The sequence below is a fragment of the Synchiropus splendidus genome, chromosome 8 (assembly GCF_027744825.2).
Source record: "Synchiropus splendidus isolate RoL2022-P1 chromosome 8, RoL_Sspl_1.0, whole genome shotgun sequence".
NCBI lineage: Eukaryota > Metazoa > Chordata > Actinopteri > Syngnathiformes > Callionymidae > Synchiropus > Synchiropus splendidus.
Window position 1 is genome coordinate 22,005,297 of NC_071341.1, and position 13,283 is coordinate 22,018,579.

At 45.3% G+C, this 13,283-nt stretch overlaps 1 protein-coding gene across 1 annotated transcript; it reads right to left on the reverse strand.

The window, feature by feature from the left end:
- Positions 1-172: 172 nt before the first annotated feature.
- strn4 (striatin, calmodulin binding protein 4) lies at positions 173-12,353 on the reverse strand. The gene is made up of 18 exons (XM_053872198.1): positions 11,897-12,353; positions 4,880-4,983; positions 4,708-4,784; positions 4,548-4,626; positions 3,946-4,131; positions 3,644-3,821; positions 3,425-3,581; positions 2,874-2,969; positions 2,514-2,632; positions 2,268-2,443; positions 2,107-2,154; positions 1,919-2,040; positions 1,691-1,858; positions 1,484-1,624; positions 1,313-1,411; positions 1,149-1,235; positions 408-588; positions 173-321 (listed from the first exon to the last, which is right to left on the reverse strand). The coding sequence occupies exons 1-17, from the start codon at positions 12,185-12,187 to the stop codon at positions 419-421; spliced, it is 2,298 nt and encodes a 765-aa protein (XP_053728173.1). The 5' UTR covers positions 12,188-12,353; the 3' UTR covers positions 173-321; positions 408-418.
- Positions 12,354-13,283: the final 930 nt, after the last annotated feature.

Sequence of the window (13,283 nt, forward strand, 5' to 3'; positions counted from 1 at the left end):
GTCAGCAGTTCAACAGTGCAAACTCACTCGTGCACACACAGTGCTCTCAGGGAAATAACCAAAGTATAATGCACCGTAGTGTAGAAAAACTCCAAACGTGATCCAGTTTTAAGTTACAAAAGGTTGTGTGGTTAGTATCACAAGGAGTCAGTGAGGCCTCAGAAAACGGTGAGCAGGAATGTGCGTGTCCCGTGGCAATGACCCAGCCAGTGGGTGCGGGTCACCAGGGTCTGTCATAGTGTGTACATGATCAGGAGGAGGAGGAGGAGGAGGTTAGAGCGAGCGAGAGTTCTGTCCGTTGTAATCCTCAGTTTCAGGTCTCTGGAAAATAAAGGGAAATATAAGCCTCACAGACTTAAAAACATCCTGTTGTGATGAGTTGAATAGTCATTTCAGTGTAACCCCACCAGAACAGCGTTCAGACAAAGATCTTGGCGAGTGCGTCGGCGCCAGCGCTGGCGATGAAGGGCTGGGACGAATGGAACGCCACGTCATGGATGGCCTCGTCGTGCTTTTTCCTGTGGGCCGTGATCTCCTGCACGCAGGTCCTGTTGTCCAGCATCCACAGGCGCACTGAGCAGTCGTGACCTGCAGGGGGCGGAAAATTTCACTCTTTCACAGCTGCCCGCATCAGTTACATTATAGTCAGGAGACTACTTTTCATTGATTCATCATCTGAATTGTGAAGGTCCTACACTTGCAAAACATGAAACATCTGGTGGTAATTGGTAACAGATGAAATGTAATATATCCTTTTGATTAAATGTAGTTCAATAAATTGTTCTAAAACACAAAATATTATTTTTTTATTATGCACCTGCTAAATGTAACATAAAATTATTACTGTATAAAACAAAGCTTGAGATGTAAAGATATACCAGTTATAAAAACAACAACACAAAAAATTTTAATTGCAGATTATATATATATATATATATATATATATATATATATATATATATATATATATATAAAATATGGTTTTTACTTTTTCAACCAAGTTTCAATCTACCTATTTTTCGTTCTTCAAAAAGTACTTATGTTATCACAACCTACTGCCGTAATACGACTGTGAAACAGAATAAATGAAACTTTATTTGTGGACGAATGGCAACTTCAGAACTTCTAAAGAATGGAGGACCACTCACTGCCAGAGATGAGGTAAGTGCCTTTAGGGTCTGTGGTCAGACAAGTAACTGCGTCCAGATGAGCCACCATGGAATGGACCACTTTTCCTGGAGAAGCACCGACAGCACAAACTTCAATTCTGTTCCGTAAAGACTCTGGATCAAATGAGGAGAAAGGGCAGCACCTGTCTTGTTGTCTAGGAAACGAATGGTGCGGTTCTCATGCGCCGTCACAGAGATGGCCTCAGACGGGTGACTGACCACGCGGTTTATCAGTTCACTGCCTGCAAACAACACAGGACACAGCCAATAAAAACCAGATCAACAGAAGTGCTGCCTTTATCCTGGGTCAGTACCGTCTTTTGTCTGGGTCTCTAGTGCGATGATGCTTTGCTCGGTGTTGAGGTCGTACAGCAGCGTGTCACCAACGTCAAACGACACCACCACCTGGTTTGGGTCTGACGCCACAAACGCTACCGACGTGGGAGTTCCGTGTTCTGGAAGAAGGACGAGGTGAGAAGGTCACGGTGGTGTGAGAGTGCGGCACAGAGGACGTAGTCTACCTCGCTCCTTGTTGAAAACCGATAAACACGGGGACGAGTTCTGCGGGTCCCAGATCCGAACCGTGCCGTCGGCTGAGCAGGAGGCCAGACGATGGTGGACTGGAGAGTAGGTCAAGCCCCAAACGCTGTCTTCATGGCCGGCTAGGACACTGCTCTCTATGTCGGGATCTGAGAGGAGCACGGCTTTGAATCCACATGAACGGCTCCCTGTCATCAGTCACGACTCACCATAGTTGTCGTACGGATCCACGTTGAGGTCCGGCATCTTCCAACACCTGACGGTTCCATCCAGACCTCCGCTGTAGCAGGAGTCTCCGTCCTCGCCCATGGTGAGCGACAAAACAGCACCACTAGAACGGCAACAGAGATGCTCTTAATCCATGTCTGGTGGACCAAACATTTTAAAAGAGACTCACCTGTGAGCTCTGAAGGTGTAAATAGGCTCCACATCTAAAGCGGCATTTCTGTGAAGACAGGGTTGTTGACTTGTAACGTGAAAAAAGTGGATTGATCAAGCCACCAGCAGTTCAACTTTTGTCGACCACATGTAGGGGTTGCGTGGATCCAAGTTCCTTACTTCTTGGAGTGCATGGCTTTGTTGAGGTTCCACAGCTTTAGCGTTCCATCCTCGGAGGCTGTGAGCAGCACCGCCTGGCTGGGATGAAAGGTCAACGCACGGATGGCATCAAAGTGGCTGCGTAGCGTGAAGCGAGGGTTCCACGTCTTCTTATACTCCTCCCGGTTATCCTGCATCTGAAGACACAAGTTAATACTCCTTCTGAAAGCCAGAGGGTGGAGTGCAGAAAACACAGAGAGTCATTACATCCATGGACAGATCATTATCGTTGGCAACAGTGAGATCTGCCAGTTCGCCCAGATTCATGTCTCCTCCTCCCACGGCGTCCATGATGAAGACATCAGAGGAAAACCCAAGGGCGCCACCTGGAGGGCGGAGAAGACACGAGAGTTAGTTTCAAGAGTTGTAAACCCCCCTCGCACGAGTTGTTGGGTGCTCGCTTCCTCTCCCACACTGAGCGCCGGAAGAATTATTCTTGGTTTTCAACAACTCGACTCCTACACAGAGCAAAAGTAGTAACGCAGATAAAACCCTGACTGAATCAGGACAGAATTATTAGACACCATAATGTGAGTTGCAAAGGTGTGAAAGGCTGGGAAGTCTTACCTTCTCCAGGTCGAGCTGGTCCTGAGACGGAGGGGGGCGGGGTGGGTTTAGGGGGGAAATCCGACATCATGCCTTGTAACTTGTTCCTGCGGTTCTCTGAACCCGACAAGAGCAAAGAGACATACAGTCATGCAGAGAGGCCGAGGAAGATGAGCAGAAACTCAGATCATTCAACAGCAAGGATTGCAGTTTATTTTGAGGGAGGTCAAGGTCAAGTCGATTGAGATATAAATGCTGGTCTCCCTGAGTGGAATGAGGACATGTAAATAAAAGGCAGCAGGCATGATGACCTTGAAATGACTCTGGAACACGGGAGGTACATCTAGAGACGGAGACAACAGCTACACACGGCAGAGCCACAGACTGACAGCTCGGGAAACAGAACAGAGACGTGGTTGGGAGAAGAGGCTGGTTTTATTGACAAGAAGAGATGCAAGGACACAATGAGAAGTAAAAGATATAAGGGGAAGCATGCGGGCAGAGGAGACAGATATGGTGGCAGTGATTCTGACAGTGCTGGTGCTGATGGTGTTTCTATGGCAACAGCGTACCTAACTCCCGTCCATCCCCCGAGATCCGGGCTTCTCCGGCTCCCTCCCCATCCTCCCCTGAGCCCAAGAAATCAAATTCACTGAGGGCGTCTTCTGAGTCATCTTCATCCTCCTCGTCCTCTGGGTCCAGGTCTGTGGTCATGGGTTCGGAACCCATCTGAAGCCGAAACAAGGCGTCAGTGGCACTGGCACACGACTCTGCGGGGCTTCTTCTCATACCTTTATGCGCGTCTTCTTGTTTTTGCGAGGTCCGTCGATGAGGTCGGTCGTCATTCCTTGGAAGTCGTCTTCTTCATCGCTGTCGTCCTCGTCGTCGTCCTCACAGCCGTGGAGAAAGGGGATCTTGTCCAGGACGGAACCACCGAGCCGTTCTTTAGAGCTCTCTTTGCCTGCATTTCTGTAAAATGGAAGGAATGAAGAATGAAATGGTGATGTACGGGCAACAGCTGTCATCGGTTCTATAGTCAGAGGAACACGGCGTCAGTACCAGAGTGTCAGAACAGCTGGCTCCCACATCTCACCTCTTAATTTGTTCTTCTATTTGTCGCACCAGCAGCGACTCTCCGCCGGCACGTGTGTCGGGTTCAGGCGAGGCATCAGGAGGCGGAGGCCCGTTGGCTTCGGGGCTGCTTCGCCCGAGCAAAGAGCGCACGCGTTTGGACCGCATGTCGAGGATAGTGTCTGAGTAACCAACTTCTTCCAGATACCTGCGCTCACAGACGAGAGGTGTAAATTAGCAAGGCAGTTGTCAACTCAGCAGGGTATTTTTAGCATCAATCTGCCAGTTCATATTTAGACAAAAAAAGGTCCAGCTGTGTGATTTTAATCCTCTCTGGATTTGACCTGGATGTGGAGATAAATGTGGATCATGAAAAAACAACTATGTATATGAAATCTCAATGAACGTTTGAGCTTGTATCAAACAGCCAGGATTTTTTTCACTGACTATTGGGAAGGAAAGTCGCCATATTTCGCATTTTTTCAGAAGGAATTTGTGTGTCAGTCATTCAAGGCAATAATATAAAAAAAAAAAAATAATTCCATCCATCAGCTTCTTCACACCAGACAACACAAGTGCACGGACCAACAAAAATAGCCATATTGACTGCGAGGAAAGACATACTTGCGCAGTAGCTGACGTCCCTCTTTCCAGGACATCTGATTGGCCGGTTCAGAGTCTGACTCAGCAGGCCCGTTCGGAACTACAGAGAAGTCATTTGCGACAGCGGAACATGAGCACAAAGAGCTGACATCAACACCACCCCGCACACACAAGGACGTACTTTGCTCCATCTCCGTCTCTGTTTTCTTGTCTCCGGAAGACGGATCGCTTCCAGTCTTCAGCTTCTGGTGCTTCGCCCTGCAATTCCAAAGAAGACCATATGAGGACGCCAATGGAGGCAATCGTATTGGATCACAATGCTTGTATTATAGGCTTCCTGGTACAGGTCTTACCTTTCTTGTTTGAGGGCATACTCCAACATCTTTATCCGCCTAACAAGGTCCTGTTTCATGTTCTCTTGGCCTTTTCTCTCACCCTGCAGGAATGCCACCTGAGCCTGAGAGCACACACACATGTAGGAGTGAACACACAGACACGGGTTTTTATCGGAGCTTATCATTATTTCATCGAGGTCTGGGAACAAAATACTTCCATATCCTACAGAAAAACAAAGAAAAAAAACAGTTCCGTAATTGTTCTTACTTAAGACTAGTTGTGATCGGAACTGACCACTGCAGCCGCCAACAGTGTAAAAAGGTCAATTGAAACAAATATCTCGGTGCACAACCGAGGAGACTGAAAGCACTTTGAATTTTAATGTGGAAAATGGAAAAATAGGACGCACGTGACCTCTGCCAAACCAACTGAGCACCGAGTAAATGGAGGGTTGCAGATCTGGGTTTGTATTTTTAACTTCTCCTAAAACCGAGGACTCGCTGTGCATGAGCAGAAGAGAAAGCACCAGCAGCCCAAACAACTTTTTTTCTTAAATACACATCCTTCCTTTCTGTTCTTCCCCTCTTGTTTTCCACTGACTTCCTTCCTCAGGGAGCCGATAAATTCTTACCTTGAGGAAAGAAGCATTTATCTGCTCATTTGTCAACACAATAGACGGGTGTTGCTGGAGGAAATATTATAGTAAGAAGGGTAACACAGAGGCCCGTATTGCAAGACGTACTGTACATGTATGTGACGGTCAATTACAAAACGAAACTATCCAAAAAACACAGGCGATTTTTGGAATGTGAATACGATTGATCTGGACAGCTTCTCGCTCTTGTGTCCTTTACGGTGAACTGTAGCGTGTCGCAGTCCGTTTCTCCTCTGTGTCCCGCCTCTGTGTCTGTGTCCGCATGTCTGCTCCCACACACAGTGGTGTAAAACTAGAGCGCTCTAAAATCAACCTCTCCCGGGACGTGCACTCGGTCTACTTGCGAGGGAAGACAATCGCTCAGAAAAGAACACACACAGTCATGTAACAAGCTTGCATAATCTGTCAAGCAAACTGTTCAGCTGCTGCTGCTGCTGAGTAATCCTGATTCATGCAATCACATTTTTAAGCCCCGTCTAATAAGAATGAGCAGAACGTTGGACTTTTTTTTGTTCGGAATACGCTAGACACGAGTCTGAATGATCTAAAGTGAGTGAGATTGTGTTGTTAAGGTATGATTTCATTCAAGGTTTTCCACTAGTTCCATTACTACGTCGATATATGAAGAAGAAGACCTGGAGCCAGAGAAACATCAAGATGGACAAGGACAAGAGAGCTCCATCTCAGCGAGAGAAAACTCCACGTATAACCATGGACTGCATCCGTCATGCTCTTGACCATATGGGACCTTTGCTCGACCAGTAAATCAAGAGCTCTGCCATTTGGTTGGGGAAAAAAAAGACATAGAATCATATGGAGAAAGGTCTTGAAGATACTTATATACGATAGAATTCTTCAATTGTGGACAGATGAAACCGAGGTCAAAACCATGGCTTGGAATTGTAGCAGACCCTCATCACGGCCACTTGGCAGTTGAGGGGTGAAGAAATATCGATACATTGCTGCCGATATAACATCAATAGTTCGTTGGTTAATGTAGATTTTTGTTTTTTCTATTCCATCTGAGTTGAAAGTAACAGACTCAATTTTGTGCCGTCAGCAATTTGAAGCACTGAGTTCCTCGTGTCACCAATGGCAGTGTGAGCTGCACCACTGGATGCGTTCGGTTCGTTGTGAAAGGAAAAACAAGAAGAGCAATAACACCAACTATCTTCACAATTAGTCGGACTGCAGTGTTGTAAATAATGATTTAACCAAGAAGAACGGGCATAGTGCGCAATATCAAGATGCAGTTTTCTCAAACACATTCTCACACACACGTTTATGCAAAGTGTGCTATGATAACTGGGACTTCAGCTTCAGCCGCCGAACCCTTTCAAAAGAAAAAGCAATGTGACACTTCTTACTGAGGAGCGAAGCAAAGGGATGAGTCTGATAAATGTTGGCCGAGTCACAGCAACACAACAGATCTTTCAATGATGAGTCTAAAAAGCATAAATAACTGTCGGAGGTAGCAAATGTGTTTTCCTCTTCCCATTACCACCTTCAATGGAATGTCAATTTAACACGCACACACACACACGCACGCACACGCACGCACGCACGCACGCACGCACGCACGCACACCCTGGTACTGACTCACAGACGAGCTCTGACCTGCACTCTCACAGTGATAACATCACACCCAGCGTGTCAGCTGCCCCAACTTTGCTTTGCCCACCAAAGTGCCATAGAAAATACAACACAACACCATGAAGTCGCTGTGACAGCAACGTGTTAAAGAACAGAAACTATATTGAGGCGTGGCGACTCTTGATACTGCCGAACCCAAGTGAACGCTCGATTGACACAGTGTCCTTGTTACTCAGTAGAGGTTCACTTGGAATATCCATGTTTTCAATAACGTGTTGGAGTAGGCCCAGCGACGCAAGAGTGTTCCACTCATCACTCAGGAGACGTTCTCATCTAAAGTAAATCAGCAGCACGCCACTGTACTAACCAGAGATCCACTTTGATCTTGCTAATACAATGATGATACAGTGATCACGTGTCTTCTCGTGTCAGTTTGTTTGTGGGAATGGTTTTATACAGCAGTAAATTCCGCTGAACTATTGCTGTACTAGCAGAAAACGCAGGTGAATTGGAGGGAAAATTCCTGTTGTGTATAAAAGAAGAGATTTTTGAAGCACGCAGTGTAGAACTGTAGTACATATGGTTGTGATCTGTGCCATGGCTAAGAGCGCAAAGTTATGAATTAGAGATGAGAATCCTGGGAGCCCTTGGGCCAAACGGTAAAGGAAGCAATGTCATGCTTCACTAACAGTCAACGCCTGTACAAGGCTCCTGGCAGATTATAATACGACTGTGAAAGGCTGGAGTTTAAGAACGGGGGTCGGAGTCGTGGTGAAGACCACCTAACCTGAGACCCAGTGGAGACTGGGACCAGAGCGTTCACAGGCAGAATCCAAGACCAAGTCCTGGACTGAGTGGAGACCAAGACCAAACTGCGCAGAGAACAAACAAATCGTTTGTACCAATAACAGCATTGAAGTTCTTGATTTATTTGGAGAAAGTATTTTGCAACAAGAAAAGCATTTCTGTGTTCACATGACTAATAGACACACTTCTGTATTCAGTTTGGTCAAAGTCTTGGACTTGCTCTCTGTGTTCTCTGGAGTCGGACAGGTGGTCTATTCATGTGTGTACAGTGAGCACCGAGACTGAGCAAGTCTGCTGGAAATTAAACAGCTCAAACTAACAGAATGACAATAAAGAAATATTCCATTTTATCATTCAACAGCTGACTTTCTTAAAGGTGTCCAATAAGCATTTGCTTATTACAATACTGATCTTTGAATAATGAAACTATTGTTGATTATATATTTTTATTTCTCCATTTGAATTCCACAATATGAAGATAGTTATTCTTTTCCAGACCGTCTACTCTTGTTTTGTATCATATATTATTCATATTCAAAACATCATCACAGTAATAGCTATTCTTGCGCTACAAAACCTTTCATCATAATTCTCTCATCATATTCACACTCCACCTTTCAAGTAAAAAAATAAATAAATCGCAATAATCACCACTTCACAACAGCGCTAACTGATGTGGTTTCTCACCGGAAATATAAACAAATCTTTTGCACGTCCTTATCTAAAGACCAGACTAACACAATTTACACCTAAAATAAACAGAACACAGTCGGTGACATTCCGACACCACTTCCCTTATGTTATAGACAAACTGTACTTTAAAGAATTTTAATGTATCAACGACGCTTAGACAGACTTAAGCACAAGAACAATCCGAATATTTTTTATAGCTGGAAAACGTAAGATCGCAACACCTCAGATGGAACGCAACATTCCCGACCCTGTTTTAGACGAAAGATGTCAAGAGTATGGCTCCACTGTGGAACTGCGAGTCCCACTCGCGATGCATAAAGACTCTACCACTTGGAGAGTCCTTTCCTGTCATGTCACATGGGTGCTCTGCTGAGAGGATCAATAACTGCCATGATGATTTCTACTGCCTCTCCTTCTTTGACATTTCCCATCAAATGAACCCACCTTGATCCTCCTCAAACATTAAACCTCAGCCACTATCGCTCCGTTCCCTAGGCCACGGTCATGTGACCACGGTCACAGACTCACCAATGTATCTGACATAATCCAGGTAATCTACAAACAAAAGGTCCAGTCCAATAACTTGAGGCTTTATTAAGGGAAGCCACTTATCCACTGTTATTGTTAGCGGATGTCCCACTTGGTCTAGACACAAGCAGGCCCCTCATTCCTGAGATGACAACGCTGACGCGGCAGGACAGGTGCCCTTTCACACCACACCCACCCACAGCCAACATGTGTGTCACCCGACCACACGACAGATCCGAGACTACACACCACATGTTGACAGATGATCCGCTTCTGTCGCGGACAGGCGCTTCCCAGCTACAGGACTGAGGCTCAGGACTATGTACAGTATGCTGCTAACTGCAAAGAACATAACTGGGCGCTTCACTCGTGGCACGTTGAGCGTTCAGTGAGAGAGGTCGAGGCCCATGGGTGTTAAAGCTAGGTCACTCTCTCGGCCCAACACTTGGGCCGTCCCTTCTCAAGACACGCTGCCAAGTGTTGTCATAAAAACTGACCATGTGCGAGAGCCCCATCACCAACGCATGGCGACTGCCTTTCTCTGACTGCCATTCCCACTCCGATGCCTATAAAAGCATTGAGCCAGTTTGTTATTGTTCATCCATATTTTATCGGGCTACTATTTATAACCGCACGACTTTGAGTGGAAGGAATAGAGAGCGGCAAATTGACACGAGAAGTAATTGTGTAACAGTGGTTTGAACCACTCAATAGAAGAAATCTGTGAAACTAATAAGTCGGGCTTTATAAATACAATATTCGAAGCAATAGCTTGTGCTGCTAAAATCATCGTCACACACTTTACTCTGTTTATTTCTGTCATTGTGTATCTTTGGGTTTGGGGAGATCAAACCCAAAATAGAAAAATTCAGAATTTTAAGAGCTGAATTTTGCATAACAATGTTTATTCATTTGTGCCGCATTCTTCCTCAATGAGGTCCAAGCTAGTCCGTGCAACAGTTCACATCATTACCGCCGAGTTTCTGAACTTGATCTAAGTTAGGTTCACACTCAACTCAGAGCAGGTCAGTCAGCTTGTCATGTGAAAATGTTCAACAGCTTCTCCTGTCGACTCTTTGATTCAACGCAGCTTAAATGTACTCAAAACGGAATGTCAACTTAGTTACTAATACTCAGCAATGACTTCAGTGAGAGACTTCATTAGCAACACTCCCGAAACACTGCCTCGGCTTTGAGCTTTGATTTAGTCCTAATCTCTTACAGTCTGCTTTTACATTAGCTTTGCTCTTTTGACAGAAATTAACATTCAGCTCTCAGAGTTCTGACACAGCTTTGCAACACTATTATTACAGACAAAAAAATGACACCGATTTTAAATCTTTGAGATGTAACATTCAAATATCTGTTCTCACACACACAGCGGAAAATGATTTCCCGTCCTTTCCGGCATCAGGGTGATGAGTAAGCAGAATCCTGCCGCGCGGCGCAGGTAGCTCCGAGCTGCATAATGCAACTTCTGTCCTCTCCTACATTCCAAATTTGAATGCCCTGCTCACAGGTCATTTCAACACAAACCAAAAAAACAGTGTGATCCTGAAAGAGGATTTCAGCAACTGGCATCAAATACACTGGAACACTCATTAAACATTGCTATAATTAAGTTGTTTTCTCAGAAAGAATCTAATTCTCAGAGCAGAAAAAAACTCTTAAATAATAGGATCACAGCTGCCTTTTGTTAACCCGGGTTCCACAGAGAGAACTGACGACATTGCACTGCAAAGTCTGCCTATTGAAGTCATGATTTTTTTTGCATGTTGCTTCAACAGCACCATCTGCGACAGCCGCTACTGTCCCATCGCACAGGCAACAACATCAATGGGTCTGCCCACAGGTGACACACCTAAACCAATAAAAGCCTTCACAGACTTCCTTTTCGAGAGGACGGACACTAAATAACAGTTATGAAACAAGTTGCCTGGTATTGACTTGGGAGTGTCAGTAGCCGAGCAATCGTCACAAGCCAAGCGACACAGAAGTGAACGTGAGAAAACAGGGAACTGAAGAAGACACAAGGAGCGACTGTAAGATACTAGATGCTACAAAGGTACGGCTTCCCTGTGTAAATCCACATAGGTAAATATGAGTGACAATAGAGATTAATAATGACAACGCTGAGACCCACAATTCTTTAAAAAGATTGACTCGCAAATTTCATGTGTTAGACCAAGTGTAAAACGGAAAACTCTTACCCTCCATCCATCATCTCTTCTCCTTGTATATCAGCTCCAAAACCATCCAATGCACCAACCTACACTCACTTTGTAGCCTCACGACCACCTGTTTAGAAGCTTCCTGTCCAACAGATGCATTTTTGAAGACTGGCTACTGTTATTTACCCTCGATAGAAACCGAATTTTATACAAGCAAATGTCAGATTTACTCAGGAAACCGCCACTAACATGAGACGAAAGACCCTGATCATCATATCCCCCACAAACACAGTGAGCATCCTTTGGTTTCCCGGTGGTCACCACCAAGCTAATGCCTTTTATTGTGTCTTTCATTAGTTTGGCTTCCAAGCACTGCGATGCAACAGCCACCAGACAATAAGCCAGTGTGGGATACGTGACCGAACTGTCGCTTGATGTCCATGTAATCATTAACAGTGCGACTAAACTGAGCAGAGCAACAACATTAGCTCGTTAGCATTGAGTCGCTGGCGTGGATTCAGGGGAGAAGTGACCACAGCCAAGCCGCGCCGTGTTGTGCTCGGTGTCAATATCGGCACCAGATTTACCCGAAGTTCGTCTCTCTCCGCCTCCCAGCGATATTTCTCGGCCTGGAATCGTCCCCACTCGTACTGGATGAAGTGCAGGATCCCCGGAAGAGTCATCCCCGAGTCGCCGTCCTGTAGGTCTCGAGAGTGCGACGAGCCGGGCATCAGTCCCGCGGACGCGGCTGCCATCATCCCGGCGGCCGACGTCGCCTGGCTCGGTGCTGCCTTGGGCCCGTTTGGGTTGCGCCCCGCTCCGCTGCTGCCGCCGCCGGAGTTTGGGTTTGGTCCTCCGCCGGATCTGTCCGCCTCCATTTCAAGCGTTCAGCCTCTCGCCAGGATAAAAACGTGTGAGCATGCAGATTGTAGAGACAATAACGGGGGAAAGTGGCTCCTTCCAGCCCAGGCGAGACTTCTCTCCACAAACCCTTTCTTCCTTTTCTCACACGCACGGAGCAGAATTACTACGCCGACGGTCAAATACTACACTTCCGCTGGCGAACCTTCAGCATAAAACTCCATAAACGTTGTCGGCTGGAACATTTTTCTCCCATTACTCGTTTACTTTAAAACGACGAGCCACGATATACTGATCATAAATCGAATATAAATACGTTCATGTCCTGTTGCAACGCCGTCACACAATGCTTGTTGCTATACTGCAACCTTTATTTTGAACGCACCGGATGTTTCCTCCCGTGTCTATCTGCTAGGAGATTCCAGGTCTGGTGACAAATACTGGACCGTGTTTCTGCAATAGACAACGAGCGCGTCTCCTGGAGAGACCGTTTCCTGCCATTTTGTGAGCGGGTGGCGATTGAAGTGTAAAACTTGCAAGATTATCTGTATTTCCGGCCTCGTTGTTCGAATTTAAATTTCTGATCTAATTCTCATACAAGACATTTCTCAAGATTTACAAAATGAATTCATAATCACATGATACATGACATAAGAGGGTATAAAAGATGAATTAATTAAAAGACAAATTTAAGTGAAAAATATGCGAACCAATTAACCAAAGCAGGATTCTGCGTCGCTCGGCAGCCATTTTCTTGTCGGATTTAATGATTAATCTGCGTTTCAACCTGTCATTTATCTATAATGTAAATATCAATAAACAATTAAGTAATGCAAGTTTAATTCGTGAACAGCCTTGTTGTTATTTTATTGTTTATTTTATTATCATTATTATTATTATTATTATTATTTTTTGTCAGCACTTTATTCCAAAGCACTTTCCTAGTTGCTGGGCTCCCCACTGACCATGGCAATAAATTAAATTCTGATTCTGATATTGTAAATAAACGCTCTAAAACGGCACAATGAACGGAAGAAATGTTGTAATAGGAGTTATGAGTGATCTGAGAAGCGTTGGTCGAGGCTTTTGCTTTGAAGGAAACAGTCCGGAAGT